Source organism: Carcharhinus amblyrhynchos, unplaced genomic scaffold (assembly GCF_965287045.1).
Source record: "Carcharhinus amblyrhynchos unplaced genomic scaffold, sCarAmb.v2.hapA scaffold_470, whole genome shotgun sequence".
Taxonomy (NCBI): domain Eukaryota; kingdom Metazoa; phylum Chordata; class Chondrichthyes; order Carcharhiniformes; family Carcharhinidae; genus Carcharhinus; species Carcharhinus amblyrhynchos.
In genome coordinates, this window is record NW_027650210.1 from 39,603 (window position 1) to 60,000 (window position 20,398).

Here is a 20,398-nt window from a genome sequence, read left to right on the forward strand (position 1 = left end):
AAAGATGTACAAGATACGTTTTTTGCACAAGGTGTGATGGATGCCTGGAACACGCTGGAGAGGGAGGAAGTGGATACGATAGTGAGTTTTAAGGGGGGTCTTGACAAATGCATGAATAGGATGGGAATAGAGGGATATGGTCCCCGGAAGGGGAGGGGGTTTTAGTTCAGGCCGCGGGTGACTATGGGGTTTTCACGTTCTCCCCCATTTCATAGAACATTCCAGCGCAGTACAGGCCCTTCAGCCCTCGATGTTGCGCCGACCATGGGTTTCCTTCCACAGTCTGAAAGATGTGCAGGTTAGGTGGGATGACCGTGCTGAATTGTCCCTTAGTGTCAAGGGGATTAGGAGGGTAAATATATGGGGTTACGGGGATAGGACTTGGGTGGGATGGTCCCCGAACGGCCCCCTTCTGCGTTGTAGATTCGATGAAATAGAGTCTACAAACTTTGCTGTAAGTTAGAGTGTCTCACAAATGTGATTCAGCCAGTCACAAAGCGAGATTTATCACAAACAACAAGCATTTTAAACACAGACGACAGGTTTCAAACTGGCTTCAAAAATGACGTTTAAAAAAATATACCTTGTCCTTTGTCTACTCCGAAAAAAATACAATTTACATCGAAGACATTTTCAAAATGTCCCCCTCCGTCTCTGGGACCTTCTCGAATTCACCGCGGTGGACACAGGGTCACTGTGATGCAAAAGACTGTTCGGCCCATCGAGTGAATTCTGTTCCCTGTGGACCAACCCTGTCAGTCCCATTCTCACCCCGTTTCATCCCCGTATTCCAGCCGGTTTATTTCCTTCGACGTTCCGTCCAGGTTTCTTCCCGAAATCGTTGGTTGTTTCCTCGGAGGCGGTGGGTTCCAGCTCACTGAAACTCGGGGAATGTCTCCCGGTATTCCCTCTCGCGTGGAATCTCCAATCCGCGTCCCGCTTGTCCTTATCCCGTCAGACTGTGGGATTCCACTTTCCTTCTCCACTTTCTCTGAACCCGTCGCTGCCTTGAGTTGGAAGTCTCACAACTCCAGGCTAAAGTCCAACAGGGTTATTTGGGACCACGAGCTTTCGGAGGGCTGTTCCTTCATAGGTGAGTGGAGAGGAATGTTTCGCAAACACGGGACATATAGACAGAGGCACGATTGCAAGATAATGGTTGGAATGTCGGATAACCAAGTCTTTACAGGCACTGACGGTGTGAATGCATTGGGTGCAGCAACCAAAGGGAAAAGAGTGGAACTGGACCCCTCTGGAAGAGCGCTGCCCTAGATTCAAAGAACAAACAACAGGACAGCAAAGGATCAGGTCCTTTGCCCACCTAAACTAAAGCCGTATGCACTTCATATCCTTCCATTCCCATCCTATTCATATATTTGCCTAGATGCCCCTTAAATGCCATTTTCATACCTGCTCCCCCATCACCCTGGGCAGCATGTTCTAGACACTCACCACCCTCCGTGTAAAAAACTTGCCTCGCACACCTCCTCTAAACTTTTCCCCACGCACCTTCAACCCATATCCCCTTGTCCTTGACTTTTCTACCCTAGGAAAGAGCTTCTGACTATCTATTCTGTCCGTGCCTCTCCTGTAAACCTCTATCAAGTCGTCCCTCAACCTGCATCATTCCAGTGAGAACAAACCAAGATTCTCCAACCTCTCGTCATAGCTAATATTCTCCAAGTCGGGCATCATCCTGGTAAACCTCCTCTGTACCCTCTCCAAAGCATCCACGTCCTTCTGGTAGTGTCCACCTTACCCACCCGCGTTGCCACTTTCAGTGATCGATGGACGTGTACGCCCAGATATCTCTGCTTGTCAACTCGGTGTGTGTGCCCAAGCTGTTAGACGGGTTTGTCACTGCCAGACTCATCGCAAGAAAACCCCAAAACGCTCACACTGTCTGTACCTGTAAAGACTTGATTCCCTGTAAAGAGTCGCACTCCAACCATTATATTGCAATTGGGCTTTGTCTGTGTGTACCCTATGTGCGGAACCTACCTCTCCACTCACCCAATGAAGGAGCAGCGATCCAAGAGCTCGTGACTCCAAATAAACCCTGTTGGACTTGAACCTGGTGCTCTGAGACTTGTTACCGTGCCCACCTTAGTCCAACGCCAGCGTCTCCACACCTCGCCCACCTCTCATCTCCCGCTCAAATCCTTCCCTCTCCGAGGAGAACGGTCCCGGGTTTCTGCGACCCAACCCTCTAACTCGAACCCCGTCCTGGACCGATCTGTTAACCCTCACTCCTCACCCTCTGAAAGGACCCTCAGTAAAATGTGGGCGGGGAGGGCCCGAACTGGAGGGTTGGTGAATGTGTGGAGTTCTCCATCGCCAAATGGAGTTGAGGTCAAAATGTTGTGTGATTGCGAGAAGAAATTAGATTCATGGAATCCCTACAGTGTAGAAGGAGGCTATTCGGTCCATCGAGTCTGTACCGACCACAATCCCACCCAGGCCCCTATCCCCATAACCTTACTTATTTACCCTAGTCCACCCCCCCCGACCCTAAGGGACAATTTAGCGTGGCCAACCCGCCTAACCTGCTTGACTTTGGACTGTGGGAGGAAACCAGAGCATCCGGAGGGAACCCACGCAGACATGGGGAGAATGTGCAAACTCCACACAGACACAGCGGACCCAAGCCAGGAATCGAACCCGGGTCCTAGCGCTGTGAGGTGGCAGTGCTGAGCACGGTTCCACCGTGTCACCCTTAGATATAACTAGGTACTAGATATAACAGTATTGTTCTGTACTGTTCCATGTTCTAACTCGGGGGGGGGTAAAGGGATCAAGGGATATGGGGTGAAGAGTGGGGGGATATCAGGTTATTGAATTTGATGAGCAGACATGATCAAAATGGACGGCAGAGCATACTCGAAGGGCAGAGTGGCCTATTCCTGCTTCTGGTTCCTATGGACACAATACTGTGGCCTAACTCAGAGCTTTTATAAATATTTAGCATGGCTTCTTTGATCTTGTGGCTCAGTCCTTGTGTCTCTGGAACCCCAGGTTCCATTTGCTTTGTTCACCCCGCTTCTGGTACGTTCCATCACCTCTAAAGATTGAATCACGTGAATCCTCCTCCCCCCCCCCCCCCACCAACTTCCCCAGAGCCAGCCACCCCTCCCCCATTCTGGAACATTCCATCAGCGGGCCTACTTTGCCTCCCCATTATGCCTCCAGCCTGATGGTATCGCCTCGAACTCGTGATGAGGGAGCCCCGACGTGGTTGAGTCAACGCTCCAGGGAGTCTCCCCAGTTGACAGTTTGGCATTCCCTCTGCCGCCCCACTGCCGCCCACGACCAAGATGGCTGCCGCTCTCAACGCAACGACAGATAGAGCGAAGAGTTCAGAGCGACGGGGTACCCAGGAACCGGCTTGGACGTTCAGGATCCCGGCTCTTCCTCAGCGTGGAGAGACGGAAGCGAAACTCTCAAGAGCGAGGGAGGAATCCCTTTCCGGAATTCCGACAACGACATGGAGGCCTGGCGGGAGATTTGGCAGGTGGTCATGAGATCATTTCCCATACCGGCTGCCGCACCCCTCCCCCTCCCACCCATCTTCCTACGTAACCTCCCCACCCCTCCCCCCCCCCCCCCCCCCAACCCACCCAGCACCCCATCCCGTGTTGGCCATCCCAGAATCCCTCACACCAAGGTGGACAGTTTACCGCTCCGGGTCGTCCGCGATGAGGAGAGGCGGAATTCTCCGTCCGCTGTGGAGGCGACCATCGAACCGGTCGAGGGCTGGAGGGGTTTGCGGAGGAGAGGGAGGGAGGGAGGGAGGGCACAGAAAAAGCGGGGAGAAGGTTAGAGGGATTGGTCACATCGCAACGCACCCAATTGAATCAAACCCACCCATCGCCTAAAAATCTCCAAAAACAGCAAGAAATACTCAGCCCTTGTTCAAAGAGTGTAAAATTTGGGGAGTCTTGCTAAATCTCTGCAAGACACGAGTTAAATTACACCTGGAATACTGGGAATACTGGGTCTTATCCAAGGAAAGACCTATCAGCATTGGAGGCAGTCCAGAAAATATATGACATGGGTGGGATTGTCCTATCCTTCACCCCCCGCCACTCTCCCGTGGGAATTGTAGAGACCATCATGCAAAGGTCTGTTTGCATCAGGCTGGAATTCCTGGTCTTGGGAGCTGGAAAAGTCCCGCCCAGACAGAGAGAACGAGAGAGAAAGATGAGAGGGAAAATATGTGATACGGAGGGAGAGAACGAGAGAGAGAATGAAAGAGAGATGAGAGGGGCAATGTGTGATATGGAGAGAGAGAACGAGCAAGAGAATGAAAGATGAGAGGGACAATGTGTGATATGGAGAGAGAGAACGAGCAAGAGAATGAAAGATGAGAGGGACAATGTGTGATACGGAGAGAGAAAGAACGAGAGAGAGAATGAAAGAGAGATGAGAGGGGCAATGTGTGATATGGAGAGAGAGAACGAGAGAGAGAATGAAAGAGAGATGAGAGGGATAATGTGTGATATGGAGAGAGAGAACAAGGGAGAGAATGAAAAAGAGATGAGAGAGAAAATGTGTGATACAGAGAGAGAGAGAGTGAGACAAAGAGAGAGAGAGAGCGAAACAGAGAGAAAGAGAAAGAGAGGGAGATAGATGAGAAGGAAAATTATGACCCAGAGAGAAGGGGCGAGAGAGAAATAGGAGAAGGTAAATATGCAATACTGAGAGAGAGAGAGAGAGAATGAGAGAGAGAAAATGAGAGGGAGGATGAAAGAGGGAGAGAGAGAGAAAACAAGAGGGAATGAGAAAGAGAGAGAGAATGAGAGAGAGAGGGAGAGAGAGAATGAGAAGATGAGAGAAAAATGTGTGATACAGACAGAGAGAGAGAGATCAGTGAGGAAATGTGTGACAGGAAGAGAGAGAGAGGGAACGAGATTCAGAAAGTGAGGAATGAAAAAGAAATCACAAAAAGCAGGTGTGCAAGTTGAGCGGGTAATAGAGAAGGCAAATGGAACGTTGGCCTTTATTTCAGAGGGAATAGAGTATAAAAACAGGGAAGTCTTCCTAAAACTGTACAAGGGATTAGTTAGACCACACCAGGAATACTGGGAACTGTTCTGGTTCCCTTATCTAAGGAAATATATACTGACATTGGAGGCAGTCCAGAGACAGTTCACTCGGTTGATCACGGATAGGGAGGGATTTCCTTATGAGGAGAGATTGAGTAGGTTGGGCCTCATTAGAGTTTAGAAGATTGAGAGGTGACCTTATTGAGACATGTAGGAGTCTCAGAGGGCTGGACAGGGTAGACACTGAGATGTTGTTTCCCCTTGTGGGATAAGAGGGCATCATCTTTCAGAAGTTGGGGTACCCCAGGACTGGGCAGGATGCTGTGAGTGACCCATACGTCCAAATATCCCTCCATCATTACATTGCAAACCTCAGAGAAATAAAGGGAGGACATTTCCATGGGATGGTTTGTGTTCGGAGAGGTATAATTACCGGGTAGATGCTGTACACCGACATGTGGTCGGCACTGTAGATTGGAGTGGGCGAGATGCCACGCCGGATTTCCGGGTACTCGTTCATCCATGGCAGCACCTATGGAGACAGAAGTGTTGGCGGTCAGAGAGGGGGCATGGGTGTCGCGGCGGGAGGAGCGCTGGGGCCATTAGTCGCCCCCCCCCCATCCGAGGGGCAGGGGTGAGTCAGTCAGGGCAATTCTGAATGTGTGGCTATATTTCCCTGCAAAATTCCACTTTGTGGGTATGGGGCCCGAGTGGGATAGATGTTGGTGCAGATTCAATGGGCAGAACAGCCTCCCCCTGCACTGTAGGATTCTATGACACCACCGTAATGGGTCAGATCTCAAACAATAAAGAGACAGAGTACAGGAATGGGATAGAGAATCTGGTGAACTGGTACAGCACCAATAATCTCTCCCTCAATGTCAACAAAACGAAGGAAATTGTCATCAACTTCAGGAAGGGTAATGGAGAACATGCCCCTGTCTACATCAATGAGGGTGAAATAGAAATTTAAAGTTCATTAACTAGTGTCACATGTACACTAACACTGCAATGAAGTTACTGTGACAACCCCCTAGTCGCCACCTGTTGGGGTGCACTGAGGGAGAATTGAGCACAGCCAATCCACCAAATCTTTCGGACTGTAGGAGGAAACCTACGCAGAGACAGGGAGAATGTGCAGACTCCACACAGACAGTGACCCAAGCTGGGAATCGAACCCGGGTACTTGGGGCTATGAGGCAGCAGTGCTAACCACTTTGTCACCCTAGTCGAAAGCTTCAAGTTTTTCGGTGTCCAGGTCACCAACAACCTGTCCTGGTCTCCCCACGTTGGCAGTATAGTTAAGAAAAGCCACCAACGCTTTCTCAGAAGACGAAGGAAATTCAGCATGTCAGCTATGACTCTCACCAACTTTTACAGATGCACCATAGAAAGCATCCTTTCTGGTTGTATCACAGCTTGGTGTGGGCTCCTGCTCTGCCCAAGGCCGCAAAGAACTACAAAAGGGTCATGAACTAAGCCCAATCCATTATGCAAACCAGCCTCCCATCCACTGACTCTGTCTACACTTCCCACTGCCTTGGAAAAGCAGCCAGCATAATTAAGGACCCCTGGCACCCCGGACATTCTCTCTTCCACCTTCTTCCATCAGGAAAAAATACAGAAGTCTGAGGTCACATACCAACTGACTCAAGACCAGCTTCTTCCCTGCTTTTTGAATGAACCTGCCTTGCATTAAGTTGATCGTTCTCTACACCCTATCTATGACTGTAACATTACATTCTGCACCCTCTCCTTTCCTTTTCTTTGAACGGTATGCTTTGTCTGTGTAGCGCACAAGAAACAATACTTTTCACTGTAAGCTAATACATGTGACAATAATCTAATCAGTGGTCAGGATTAATCACTGACCAGCCGCCTCTCTGGCTCTGAAAGTTAAATGATTCAAGTGTGGACACTCACAGTGCCAGGGACCCAGGTTCAATTCAGGCTTTGGGTCACTGTCTGCGTGGAGTTTGCACATTCTCCCTGTGTTGGCGTGGGTTTCCTTTGGGTGCTCCGGTTTCCTCCCACAGTCCAAAGATGTGCAGGTTAAGTGGATTGGTCAGGCTAAATTGCCTCTTAGTGTCCAAAGATGTGCAGGTTGGGGAGATTAACCACAAGATAGGTCCTGGGTAAGATACCCTGTCAGAGAGAGTTGGTGCATATCCGAAGGCTGAATGGCCTCATTCTGCACTGCAGGCAGTCTACAATTCTGTGACTTCTCCTCCAGGGGTCAATATTCCTCCTTCAACCACTGCCACTTAAAGGGAGCCAACTGGGTCATTTTCGCGCGGCTGCTTGTGGGATCTTGCTGTGCGCCAATACTGCTTGGTTGACTCAAGTCTCACAGTGACTACACCAGTGCGTCGCTGGCTCTGAGTATTTTGGGATGTCCTGACCGGTGCTGTGGGAACGGAAGTCTTGTCTCCCTGAATATCGAAGCCGGGGGCTGTGTGGATCTTGGGAGTGACCTCCAGGGAGATTCCGGAAGGGGAGATCACTCACCTTTGCCTCGCTCTGATTGAAGGTCGTCTTCAGGGGCGGCTTGTTGACTGCCTTGTTCTTCTGTGCGCCTGTGGAAGTGAGGATGAGGGTCAGTGCGTGAGGGACACGCATTCCTACGTGGATAAAACAGGACGGTGCCCCCCGGAGAGGCACCAGGCTGATCCCGGGGATGGTGGGGCTGATGTATGAGGAGAGATTGACGAGATTAGGATTGTTTTCGCTGGAGTTCAGACGAATGAGGGGGAGAATCTCATTGAGAATTATACAATTCTAACAGGACTGGAGAGGGTAGATGCAGGGAGGATGTTTTCCGATGGTGGGGGAGAACTAGAACCAGGGGGTCACAGCCTGAGGGTTCAGGGTAGACCATCTAGGACGGAGGTGGGGAGATATTTCTTCACCCCATGAGCCTCTGGAATTCATTAACACAGGAAGTAGTTGATGTTAAAACATTGAATGTATTCAAGAGGCAACTGGATATAGTATTTGGGGTGAATGGGATTGATGGTTAAGGGGAGAAAGCAGGATTAGTCTATTGAGTTGGACGATCAGCTATAAGGAGAGATTTGTTCACACTGGAACGATGGAGGTTGGAGTGGGTGACCTGACAGCGGTTTACAAGATTATGAGTAGCAGGGACAGAAGGGATAGTCAGATGCTCTTTCCCAGAGTAGAAACATCAAGTACTAGGTTTGAAATGCGTGGGGAAATGTTTAGAGGAGATGTGCGAGGTAAGCTTTTTACACAGATGATGGTGCATGTCTGGGCCACGCTGCCTGGGGTAATGGTGGGAGCAGGGGTGATCGTGGCAACTAGACAAATACATGGATAGGACGGGAATGGAAGGTTTTAGTTTAGTCGGGGCATCGTGATCAGCGCAGGCTTGGAGGGCTGTTTCGTGCTGTACTGTTCTTTGATCAGCCATGATGGTGATAAATGGTGGAGCAGGGCTGGAAGGGCCCCCTCCTGCTCCTATCTGCTGTTTCTGTACCTCGAAGAGACAGCAGGGCTGAGCCTAACTGGAGGCAGAGGCCAGCCCTGTAGTGACTGACCGGCACAGAGGGCCAGCAGCCTGGACAATTCCCAAAGCCGGCTGGGAATCCCGGCTGGATTGAACCTCCTGCAGACTTGCCCAGACACACCGTGAGGGGTTCCGAGCAGCAGGGCCTGGGATCTCGCTGTGCGCAAGTTACATCAGTGCACGTAAGTACATAGGAACAGAGGAAACCGGAGCAAGAGCAGGCCATTCAGCCCTACGAGCCGCTCCTCCATTCTATACGATCATGGCTGATATCCATCTCATCCTAACTCCACTTCCCTGCCTTTTCCTCATAGCCCTTCACTCTGCTTTTAATCAACATGTGTGAGTGAGTGAGTGAGTGAGTGAGTGAGTGAGTGAGTGAGTGAGTGACTGGGAGAGAATGGGAGAGATTCAGAGAGTGTGTGAAAATGTGAGTGTGAGAGATGGAGAGAGTGAGAGTGTGACAGAGTAAGGGACAGTGAGAGATAAAGTGTGAGACAGTGAGTGAGAATGAGTGAGAGTGTGAGAGAGCGTGAGAGAGTAAGAGAGAGTGACAGAGAGAGTAAGAGAGCGTGACAGAGAGAGAGTGTAAGAGAGTGAGAGAGAGTATGAGAGTGTGAGGGAGTGAGAGAGAGTGTGAGAGAGTGACAAAGAGTGTGAGAGAATGCGAAAGAGTGAGAGAGAGTATGAGAGTGTGAGGGAGTGAGAGAGAGTGTGAGAGAGTGAGAGAGAGTGTGAGAGAGTGACAGAGAGTGTGAGAGAATGTGAAAGAGTGTGAGAGAGTATGAGAGTGTGAGGGAGTGAGAGAGAGTGTGAGAGAGTGAGAGAGAGTGTGAGAGAGTGACAAAGAGTGTGAGAGAATGCGAAAGAGTGTGAGAGAGTATGAGAGTGTGAGGGAGTGAGAGAGAGTGTGAGAGAGTGACAAAGAGTGTGAGAGAATGCGAAAGAGTGTGAGAGAGTATGAGAGTGTGAGGGAGTGAGAGAGAGTGTGAGAGAGTGAGAGAGAGTATGAGAGAGTGAGGGAGTGAGAGAGAGAGAGTGTGAGAGAATGCAAAAGAGTGTGAGAGAGTAAGAGGAGGTAGGGAGAATAAGAGAGAGTGACAGAGGGAGAGTGAGAGAGAGAGAGTGTGAGAGAATGTGACAGAGTGAAAGAGAGTAAGAGCGAGTGACAGAGAGTGACAGAGAGAGTGAGAGACAGTGTGTGAGAGAGTGTGAGAAAGTGCATGAGAGAGTGAGTGAGAGAGTGTGTGAGTGTGAGTGCATTTTGAAGGAGTAATCACTTTACCTTCATATTTCACCCTATACATTAGTAAGTATTGTCTTTGTAGCTGACAGGATTGGTTTTATAAATATTGAACAGAGGCTGCTGAAGGTCCCTGTTACTCTGGGTAACAATAGTGAGGTGGACAACTGGCCATTCCGGTGAATGAATTAAAGGAACGGTGTGAGCAGGAGAGCAGTGAGGGGAGGGGGTGGTGGGGGCAGGGGGGATAGTAAGACTGCAATCCCCTCCCATCGGATCCCAACGATATCCCACCAGTCTTTCCGGAGCCCAGCTGGCTGGATATGAGGGAGCTGGGAACACAGAGTCACCGAGTGTCCGTGGCCCTTATGCTCAGAGAGATCCCCATCAAACAGCGATAGGAGTGTGAGCGATCAGAGACAGGAGTTATACTCACGCTTACGCTGAACCAGGAAAATGATCAGGAGGATCAGGAGAAGCAAGCCAGCTGCTGCTCCGATGGCTATTCCCACAACTGCTCCCACACTCAGACAGTAATCTGCCAGTGAGAGAGAGAGAGACAAACATTATAAACACCAGCCATATCAGTTTTGATTAGATTTAGTATTGCTGCATGTATTGGGCTATAGTGAAAAGTATTGTTTCTTGCGCACTATACAAAGCATACTATTCATAGAGTATATACGCGAGAAGGAGAGAATACAGAATATAGTGTTATAGTCATAGCTAGGGTGTCGAGAAAGATCAACTTTGTGCGAGGTAGGTCCATTCAAAAGTCTGATGGCAGCAGGGAAGAAGCTGTTCTTGAGTCGGCTGGTACGTGACCTCAGACTTTTACATCTATTTCCTGGTGGAAAATGTCAACAAAACGAAGGAGATTGTCATCGACTTCAGGAAGCTTAAAGGAGAACATGCCCCTGTTTACATCAACCGGGATGACAAATTTACTGGAGTTCTATGAGGATGTGTCTAGGGCGGTGGATAGAGGAGAGCCGGTGGATGTGGTCTTTCCTGATTTTCAGAAGGCGTTTGACAAGGTACCTCACAAGAGGTTATTGCAGAAGGTCAGGGGACATGGAGTTGGGGGTAGGGTGTTAGCATGGATAGAGGACTGGTTGTCAAATAGGAGGCAGAGAGTGGGGGTCAATGGGTGCTATTCGGATTGGCGGTTGGTGACTAGTGGAGTGCCCCAGGGGTCGGTGCTGGGGCCTCAGCTATTTACCATTTATATAGATGATCTGGAGGAGGGAACCGAGTGTATGGTGTCGAAATTTGCTGATGACACCAAGATTGGAACGGCAAATTGTGCGGAGGGTGTGGAGAGTCTGCAGAAGGATCTAGATAGGCTGGGCGAATGGGCCAGGAAATGGCAAATAGAATTTAATGTTGGCAAGTGCGAGGTGGTCCACTTTGGTAGGAATAATGGTAGGAAGGATTATTACTTACGTGGCGAAAAACTGCAGCAGGCGACGGTGCAGAGGGACCTCGGGGTCCTTGTGCATGAGTCACAAAAACCCAGCCTGCAGGTGCAGCAGGTGGTCAGGAAGGCGAATGGGATGCTGGCCTTCATAGCGAGGGGGATTGAATATAAAAGTAGGGAGGTCTTGCTGCAGCTGTATAGGGCATTGGTGAGGCCGCAGCTGGAGTACTGTGTGCAGTTTTGGGCGCCGTACTTACGCAAGGATATTTTGGCCTTGGAGGGAGTGCAGAGGAGGTTTACTAGGCTGATGCCAGAGTTGAGGGGGTTGAGTTATGAGGAGAGGCTGAGTAAACTAGGCTTGTACTCGTCAGAGTTTAGAAGAATGAGGGGAGATCTCATTGAGACGTATAAGATGATGAATGGGATGGATAGGATAGAGGTGGAGAGACTCTTCCCGCTCAGAAAGGACAGTAGGACTAGGGGGCACAGCCTCAAGATAAAGGGGGGGGCGGTTTAGAACGGAGTTGAGGAGGAACTTCTTCACTCAAAGGGTGGTGAATCTCTGGAATTCTCTGCCCGTTGAAGTGGTGGAGGCTACCTCACTAAATATTTTTAAGACGCGGGTTGATGGGTTTTTGATAAGAGAGGGGATTAAGGGTTATGGGGAGAAAGCGGGAAAGTGGAACTGAGCCACGACAGATCAGCCATGATCTTATTGAATGGCGGGGCAGGCTCGAAGGACCAGATGGCCTACTCCTGCTCCAATTTCTTATGTTCTTATGTTCTTATGTAGTAGAAATGGTCAAGAGCTTCAAGTTTTTAGGTGTCCAGATCACCAACAACCTGTCCTGGTCTCTCCATGCTGACACTATAGTTCAGAAAGTCCAACAATCCCTATACTTTTTCAGAAGACGAAGGAAATTTAGTATGTCCATAAGACTCTCACTAACTTTTGCAGATGCACCATAGAAAGCATTCTTTCTGGTTATATCACAGCTCGGTATGGGCTCCTGCTCTGCCCAAGACTGCAAGGAACTACAAAATATCATGAATATAGCCCAATCCATCACACAAACCAGCCTCCCATCCATTGACTCTGTCTACACTTCCCACTGCCTCGGCAAAGCAGTCAGTATAATCAATGATCCAACGCACCCTGGACCTTCTTCCACCTTCTTCTGTCGAGAAAAAGATACAAAAGTCTGAGGTCACGTACCAACCAACTCAAGAACAGCTTCTTCCCTGCTGCTGTCAGACTTTTGAATGGACCTACCTCACATTAAGTTGATCTTTCTCTACACCCTAGCTATAAATGTAACACTACATTCTGCACTCTCTCGTTTCTTTCTCCAAGAACGGTATGCTTTGTATAGCTCACAAAAAAACAATACATTTCACTGTATACTAATACATGTGATAAGAATAAATCAAATCAAATCAAACACGATTTCTGTGCCATTTCCCCACAGCCTCTCTATTTCTCAATCTACCAAACATTTATCCACTACCACTTTAAATACTTTTAATAATCCAGCCTCCACCAAGCTTTGGGGCAGAGAATTCCAGAGATTCACCACTCTCTACCACCCTCTGGGGTGGCACGGTGTCACGGTTAGCACTGTTGCTTCACAGCGCCAGGGACTCAGGTTCGATTCACAGCTTGGGTCACTGCCTGTGTGGAGTTTGCACGTTCTCCCTGTGTCTGCGTGGGTTTCCTCCGGGTGCTCCAGTTTCCTCCCACAGTCTGAAAGACGTGCTGGTTAGGTGCATTGACCCGAACAGGGTGCTGGGATGTGGCGACAAGGGGAATTTCACAGTAACTTCATTGCTGTGTTAATGTAAGCCTACTTGTAACTAATAAATAAACTTTACTTTCGAAGCAATTTCTATGCACCTTAGATTTAAATGACTGGCCCTTTATCTTGTAGCGATGTCCCCATAATCCAGACCCCCCCACGACCTAAAACATCTCAGCATCTGCCCTATTAAGTCCTCTCAGGATCTTATATGTTTGAATAAACTTTCTCATTCTGCTAAACTCCAAGAAATACAGACACAGACTATTTAGTCTCTCCTGACAGTACAACACTCATCACAGGAATTAACTTGGTGAATCTCGTGTCATTATATCATTTTAGAGATAAGGGAAGCAAAACTGTATGTTATATTACAGGCTAGACCTCACCAACATCCTGTACAATTCGAACAAATCCTCCCCATTTTTAAACAACCACTTTTCAATTAAGGCCAAAATATCACCAAGGAGCTCAGGATGGTTTATCTAAAGAAAAACAGATACCCGTGAGTGAGTTACAGACTGGAATCTAATCAATGGGTTCGGGGTGCTTTATATATAGGATAACAGATACCCGGGAGTGAGTTACAGACTGGAATCTAATCGAGGGGTTCGGGGTGTTTATATATAGAATAACAGATACCTGGCAGTGAGTTACAGACCGGAATCTAATCGAGGGGTTCAGGGGGTTTATATATAGAATAACAGATACCCGGGAGTGAGTTACAGACTGGAATCTAATCGAGGGGTTCGGGGTGGTTTATATATAGAATAACAGATACCCGGGAGTGAGTTACAGACTGGAATCTAATCGAGGGGTTCAGGGGGTTTATATATAGAATAACAGATACCCGGGAGTGAGTTACAGACTGGAATCTAATCGAGGGGTTCGGGGTGGTTTATATATAGAATAACAGATACCCGGGAGTGAGTTACAGACTGGAATCTAATCGAGGGGTTCGGGGTGGTTTATATATAGAATAACAGGTATCCGGGAGTGAGTTACAGACTGGAATCTAATCGAGGGGTTCGGGGTGGTTTATATATAGAAAAACAGATACCCGGGAGTGAGCTACAGACTGGAATCTAATCGAGGGGTTCGGGGTGGTTTATATATAGAATAACAGATACCCGGGAGTGAGTTACAGACTGGAATCTAATCGAGGGGTTCAGGGTGTTTATATATAGAATAACAGATACCTGGGAGTGGGTTACAGACTGGAATCTAATCGAGGGGTTCGGGGTGGTTTATATATAGAATAACAGATACCCGGGAGTGAGTTACAGAGTGGAATCTAATCGAGGGGTTCGGGGTGTTTATATATAGAATAACAGGTACCCGGGAGTGAGTTACAGACTGGAATCTAATCGAGGGGTTCGGGGTGTTTATATATAGAATAACAGATACCCGGGAGTGAGTTACAGACTGGAATCTAATCGAGGGGTTCGGGGTGGTTTATATATAGAATAACAGGTATCCGGGAGTGAGTTACAGACTGGAATCTAATCGAGGGGTTCGGGGTGGTTTATATATAGAAAAACAGATACCCGGGAGTGAGTTACAGACTGGAATCTAATCGAGGGGTTCGGGGTGGTTTATATATAGAATAACAGATACCCGGGAGTGAGTTACAGACTGGAATCTAATCGAGGGGTTCAGGGTGTTTATATATAGAATAACAGATACCTGGGAGTGGGTTACAGACTGGAATCTAATCGAGGGGTTCGGGGTGGTTTATATATAGAATAACAGATACCCGGGAGTGAGTTACAGAGTGGAATCTAATCGAGGGGTTCGGGGTGTTTATATATAGAATAACAGGTACCCGGGAGTGAGTTACAGACTGGAATCTAATCGAGGGGTTCGGGGTGTTTATATATAGAATAACAGATACCCGGGAGTGAGTTACAGACTGGAATCTAATCGAGGGGTTCGGGGTGTTTATATATAGAATAACAGATACCCGGGAGTGAGTTACAGACTGGAATCTAATTGAGGGGTTCGGGGTGTTTATATAGACTAACAGATACCCGGGGGTGAGTTACAGACTGGAATCTAATCGAGGGGTTCGGGGTGGTTTATATATAGAATAACAGATACCTGGGAGTGAGTTACAGACTGGAATCTAATCGAGGGGTTCGGGGTGGTTTATATATAGAATAACAGATACCCGGGAGTGAGTTACAGAGTGGAATCTAATTGAGGGGTTCGGGGTGGTTTATATATAGAAAAACAGATACCTGGGAGTGAGTTACAGACTGGAATCTAATCGAGGGATTCGGGGTGTTTATATATAGAATAACAGATACCCGGGAGTGAGTTACAGACTGGAATGTAATCGAGGGGTTCGGGGTGGTTTATATATTGAATAACAGATACCTGGGAGTGAGTTACAGACTGGAATCTAATCGAGGGATTCGGGGTGTTTATATATAGAATAACAGATACCCGGGAGTGAGTTACAGACTGGAATCTAATCGAGGGTCTCAGGGTGGTTTATATATAGAATAACAGATACCCGGGAGTGAGTTACAGACTGGAATCTAATCGAGGGGTTCGGGGTGTTTATATATAGAATAACAGATACCCGGGAGTGAGTTACAGACTGGAATCTAATCGAGGGGTTCGGGGTGGTTTATGTATAGAATAACAGATACCCGGGAGTGAGTTACAGACTGGAATCTAATCGAGGGGTTCGGGGTGGTTTATGTATAGAATAACAGATACCCGGGAGTGAGTTACAGACTGGAATCTAATCGAGGGGTTCGGGGTGGTTTATGTATAGAATAACAGATACCCGGGAGTGAGTTACAGACTGGAATCTAATCGAGGGGTTCGGGGTGGTTTATGTATAGAATAACAGATACCCGGGAGTGAATTACAGACTGGAATCTAATCGAGGGGTTCGGGGTGGTTTATATATAGAATAACAGATACCCGGGAGTGAGTTACAGACTGGAATCTAATCGAGGGGTTCGGGGTGGTTTATATATAGAATAACAGATACCCGGGAGTGAGTTACAGACTGGAATCTAATCGAGGGGTTCGGGGTGGTTTATATATAGAATAACAGATACCCGGGAGTGAGTTACAGACTGGAATCTAATCGAGGGGTTCGGGGTGGTTTATATATAGAATAACAGATACCCGGGAGTGAGTTACAGACCGGAATCTAATCGAGGGGTTCAGGATGGTTTACAGAGCGCTAGTTGTATTGGTTGAAGCTGTACTTACCCACGATGATGATTTGCGTGGATGCTGTGATCTCCTTGTTTGTCTTGGTGTTGAGGATGGTACAGGTGTAATTGCCACCGTGCTTAAGCCTGGTGCTGTTAAAAGGGATGGAGCTCCCATTTTGAATATTCTGCCCTTTGTGAAACCATTTGTACACACCCGCTGGTACAGATACGCCATTACAGGATAACCTGCCACTCCTGCCCATCAAGAACTGATCAGGAACGACACAGTCTGACTCAAAATCCCTCTGGATCGCTGCCGACTCTGGACCATCTGTGTTGGGAAAGGATGGTTGAGTTAGAGATGAACACAACACAGCAGTGCCCTGCCGTAAAAGTGTGTATGTGGCGGTGTTTGTGTGATTGAGTTCATCGGTATGTGCCTATGTCAATGTGTGTCAGAGGTGACAGTGTGCACGTGATGGTGTGCACAAGACAGCATGTGCACGCAAATGGCATGTGCGCGACGGTGTGCATGTGATGGTGTACACACGATGGTGTGCGCGCAAGATGGTATGCACATGACAGTCTGTGCACATGACGGTGTGCATGTGACAGTCTGTGCATGCAACGGTGTGTACGTGACAGTGTGTGCAAGTGACAGTGTGTGCAAGTGACAGTGTGTGCACGTGACAGTGTGTGCACGTGACAGTGTGTGCGCGCACAATGATGTGCACATGATGGCGTGCGTGCAATGGTGTGCGTATGATGGTGTGCGCATAATGGTGTGCGCACGATGGTGTGCACACGATGGTGTGCACGCGATGTTGTGCGCACAATGGTGTGCGCACAATGGTGTGCACGCGATGGTGTGCGCACAATGGTGTGCACGCGATGTTGTGCGCACAATGATGTGCACACGATGGTGTGCGCGCAATAGTGTGCACGTGATGGTGTGCGTGCGATGGTGTTGTTTGTAGTGTATACAAATGATCTGGGGGAAATTGTAATGGGTCTGATTAGTAAATTTGTGGATGACAGGGAGATTGGCGGAGCTGCTGATAGTGCTGGGTCTTGTCAGAGGATACAACAGGATACAGATAGATTGGAGACTTGGGCACAGCGATAGCAGATGGAGTTTAATCCAGGTAAATGCGAGGTGATGCATTTTGGAGGATTAAATTTAGGTGTGAATTATCCTGTAAATGGCAGGACTCTGAGGAACATGGACATACAGAGGGATCTGGGCGTGCAGGTCCACAATTCCCTAAAAGTGGCAACACAGTTGGCCAAGGGGATGAAGAAGGCATATGGAATGCTTGTCTTCATCGGCCAGGGAATCATGTTTAGTTTTATAAAACCTTGGTTAGGCCGCATTTGGAGTATTGTGTGCGGTTCTGGTCACCTCACTACCAGAAGGACGGGGAAGCTTTGGAGAGCGTGCACAGAAGGTTCACCAGGGGATGTTGCCTGGTCTCGAGGGTGTTGGAGGAGAGGTTGAATAAACTCGGAGTGTTTTCACTGGAAAGACGGAGGCTGAGGGGAGACCTGATAGGGGTCTACAAAATGATGAGAGGCACAGACAGGGTGGAGAGTCAGAGGCTTTTCCCCAGCGTGGAAGTGTCAATTACAAGAGGGCACAGGTTCAAGGTGAGAGGGGGAAAGTTTAAGGGAGATGTGCGGGGGGAGGTTTTTCACACAGAGGGGGTGGGTGCCTGGAACGCACTGCCAGAGGAGGTGGTGGAAGCAGGTACTTTGGCAACATTTAAGAGGCATCTGGATGGGTATATGGATAGGGAGAGAATAGAGGGATACGGACCGAGAAAGGGCAGAAGGATTTTTTTTTATTTGAGCTAGGGCATCATGATCGGCACAGGCTTGGAGGGCCGAAGGGCCTGTTCCTGTGCTGTACTTTTCTTTGTTCTATGAAAGTATGTGTTAATGAGTGATTGTGTGTGTGAGAGTGTGTGTGTGTGTGACAGTGTGTGTGTGTGTGTGTGTGTGACAGTGTGTGTGTGAGAGTGTGTGTGTGTGTGAGAGTGTGTGTGAGAGTGTGTGTGAGAGTGTGTGTGTGTGTGACAGTGTGTGTGTGTGTGTGTGACAGTGTGTGTGTGAGAGTGTGTGTGTGTGTGAGAGTGTGTGTGTGTGTGTGAGAGTGTGTGTGAGAGTGTGTGTGTGTGTGACAGTGTGTGTGTGTGTGACAGTGTGTGTGTGAGAGTGTGTGTGTGTGTGAGAGTGTGTGTGTGTGTGTGAGAGTGTGTGTGAGTGACTGAGAATGTGTTTGTGTGTGAGTGTACGTGAATATGTGTGTCTGTACATGTGTGTATGAGTGTGTGTGTGTCTGTGAGTGCATGTATTTTTGAGTGTGTGAGAGTGTGTATATTTCAGTGTGTGTGTGAGAATGTGTGTGTGTGTGAGAGTGTGTGTGAGTGTGTGTGAATGCATGTGAACGTGTGTGAATGTGTGTGTGTGAGTATGTGTCTGTGTATGCGTGTGTGTGAGTGCGTGTGTGTGTGGGAGTGCGTGCGTGCGCGAGGGTGTGTGAATGACTGAGAGTGTGTGTGAAAGCGTACATGAGTATGTGTGTGTCTGTGTGTGTGTGAGACTGTGTGTGTGTGCATGAGTGTGTGCGTTGAGTGTATGCGTATGAGTGTGTGCATGTGTGTGTGTAAGAGAGTGTGTGTGAGAGTGTGTGCATGTGAGTGTGTGAGAGTATGTGTGAGAGTGTGTGTGTGTGAGTGAGTGTGAGTGTGTGTGAATGCATGAGAATGTGTGTTGTGTCTGTGTGTGCGTGTGTGAGTATGCGTGTGTGTGAGTGTGTATGTGTGTGACTCTGTGGCTGTGTGTGATAGAGTGTCTGTGTGTGCATGATAGTGTGTGTGTGAGAGTGCATGTGAGTCTGGAGTGTGTTTGAGTATGCGTGTGGGAGTGTGTGTGAGAGTGTGTGTGTGCGAATGCATGTGTGTGCGACTGCGTGTGTGCGACTGTGTGCGAGTGACTGAGAGTAAGTGTGTGTAAGTTATGTGAATATGTGTGTGTCTGAATGTGTGTGTGTGTGCGAGTGTGTGAGTATGTGTGTGAATGAGTGTGTGTGTCTGTGAGTGCGTGCGTGTCTATGAATGTGAGAGTGTGCGTATTTGAGTGTGTGTGTGAGAATGTGTGTGAGAGTGTGTGTGTGTACGCGTGTAGTGTATATGTGTGAGTGCATGTGAATGTGTATGAGGGTGAGTGCATGTACATGTGTGTGTGTGTGTGTGTGTGTGTGAAAGTGTACATGAGTTTGTGTGTGGCTGTGTGTGTGCATGAGTGTGTGTGAGTGTGTGAATGTGTGTGTGCATGTGAGTGTGTGTGTGTGTGTGAGTGTGGGAATGTGTAAGAGTGCATGTGAGTGTGTGTGTGAGTGTGTGCACGTGTGAGTGTGTAAATGTGTAAGTGTGCGTGTGAGTGTGCGTGTGTGACTGTGCGCCTGTGGGTACGTGTGAGTGTGCGCGCGTGTGTGTGTGTGAGTGTGCATGTGGGTGTGTGTTGTGTGTGTGTGAGTGTGTGTGTGTCTGTGTGTGTGTGTGAGAGAGAGTGTGTGAGTGTGAGTGTGCGTGTGTGAGAGAGTGTGTGTATGTGTGTTTGGATGTGTGAGTGTGTGGGTGTGTGTGTGAGAGTTTGTGAGTGTGCGACAGTGTGCGAGAGTATGGATACTCACAGTAGACAGTGAGGCGTTGGCTGTGGGAGCTGGTACTGATGACGTTGTGTACGGTACAGGTGTAGGAATCCGCATCATTACGATTCACAGGCTGTATCCGCACCTCGCTGCCAGACACGGTTACACGGCTGCTATTGGACAGAACGCTGGCCCCCTTCCTCCATGTGTAGGTCACATTCGAGCCTGTGAGTGCTGAACATGTCAGTCGTAGTTCCGCATTGCCTTCGACCACATCAGAGGCAGACAAAGCAACCGACACATTGGTGACTGGCACTGCGTCGAGAAAATAGTCATTCTTAGCAATACTGACCCTCTGACAGTGCGGCACTCCCTCAGTACTGACCCTCTGACAGTGCGGCACTCCCTCAGTACTGACCCTCTGACAGTGCGGCACTCCCTCAGTACTGACCCTCTGACAGTGCGGCACTCCCTCAGTACTGACCCTCTGACAGTGCGGCACTCCCTCAGCACTGACCCTCTGACAGTGCGGCA

At 48.6% G+C, this 20,398-nt stretch overlaps 1 protein-coding gene across 1 annotated transcript in view; it reads right to left on the reverse strand.

The window, feature by feature from the left end:
• Window positions 1-3,630: 3,630 nt before the first annotated feature.
• The window catches only part of LOC145339449 (pregnancy-specific beta-1-glycoprotein 5-like), a 22,136-nt gene continuing 5,368 nt past the window's right edge, over window positions 3,631-20,398 (reverse strand). The window contains exons 3-8 of the mRNA XM_080183918.1: window positions 19,907-20,179; window positions 16,268-16,543; window positions 10,254-10,355; window positions 7,554-7,621; window positions 5,479-5,577; window positions 3,631-3,753 (exon numbers count right to left, since the gene is read on the reverse strand). Of these exons, the coding sequence (XP_080040044.1) occupies window positions 3,655-3,753; window positions 5,479-5,577; window positions 7,554-7,621; window positions 10,254-10,355; window positions 16,268-16,543; window positions 19,907-20,179 (917 nt within the window). The 3' untranslated portion in view covers window positions 3,631-3,654. The remainder of the gene's footprint in view (window positions 3,754-5,478; window positions 5,578-7,553; window positions 7,622-10,253; window positions 10,356-16,267; window positions 16,544-19,906; window positions 20,180-20,398) is intronic.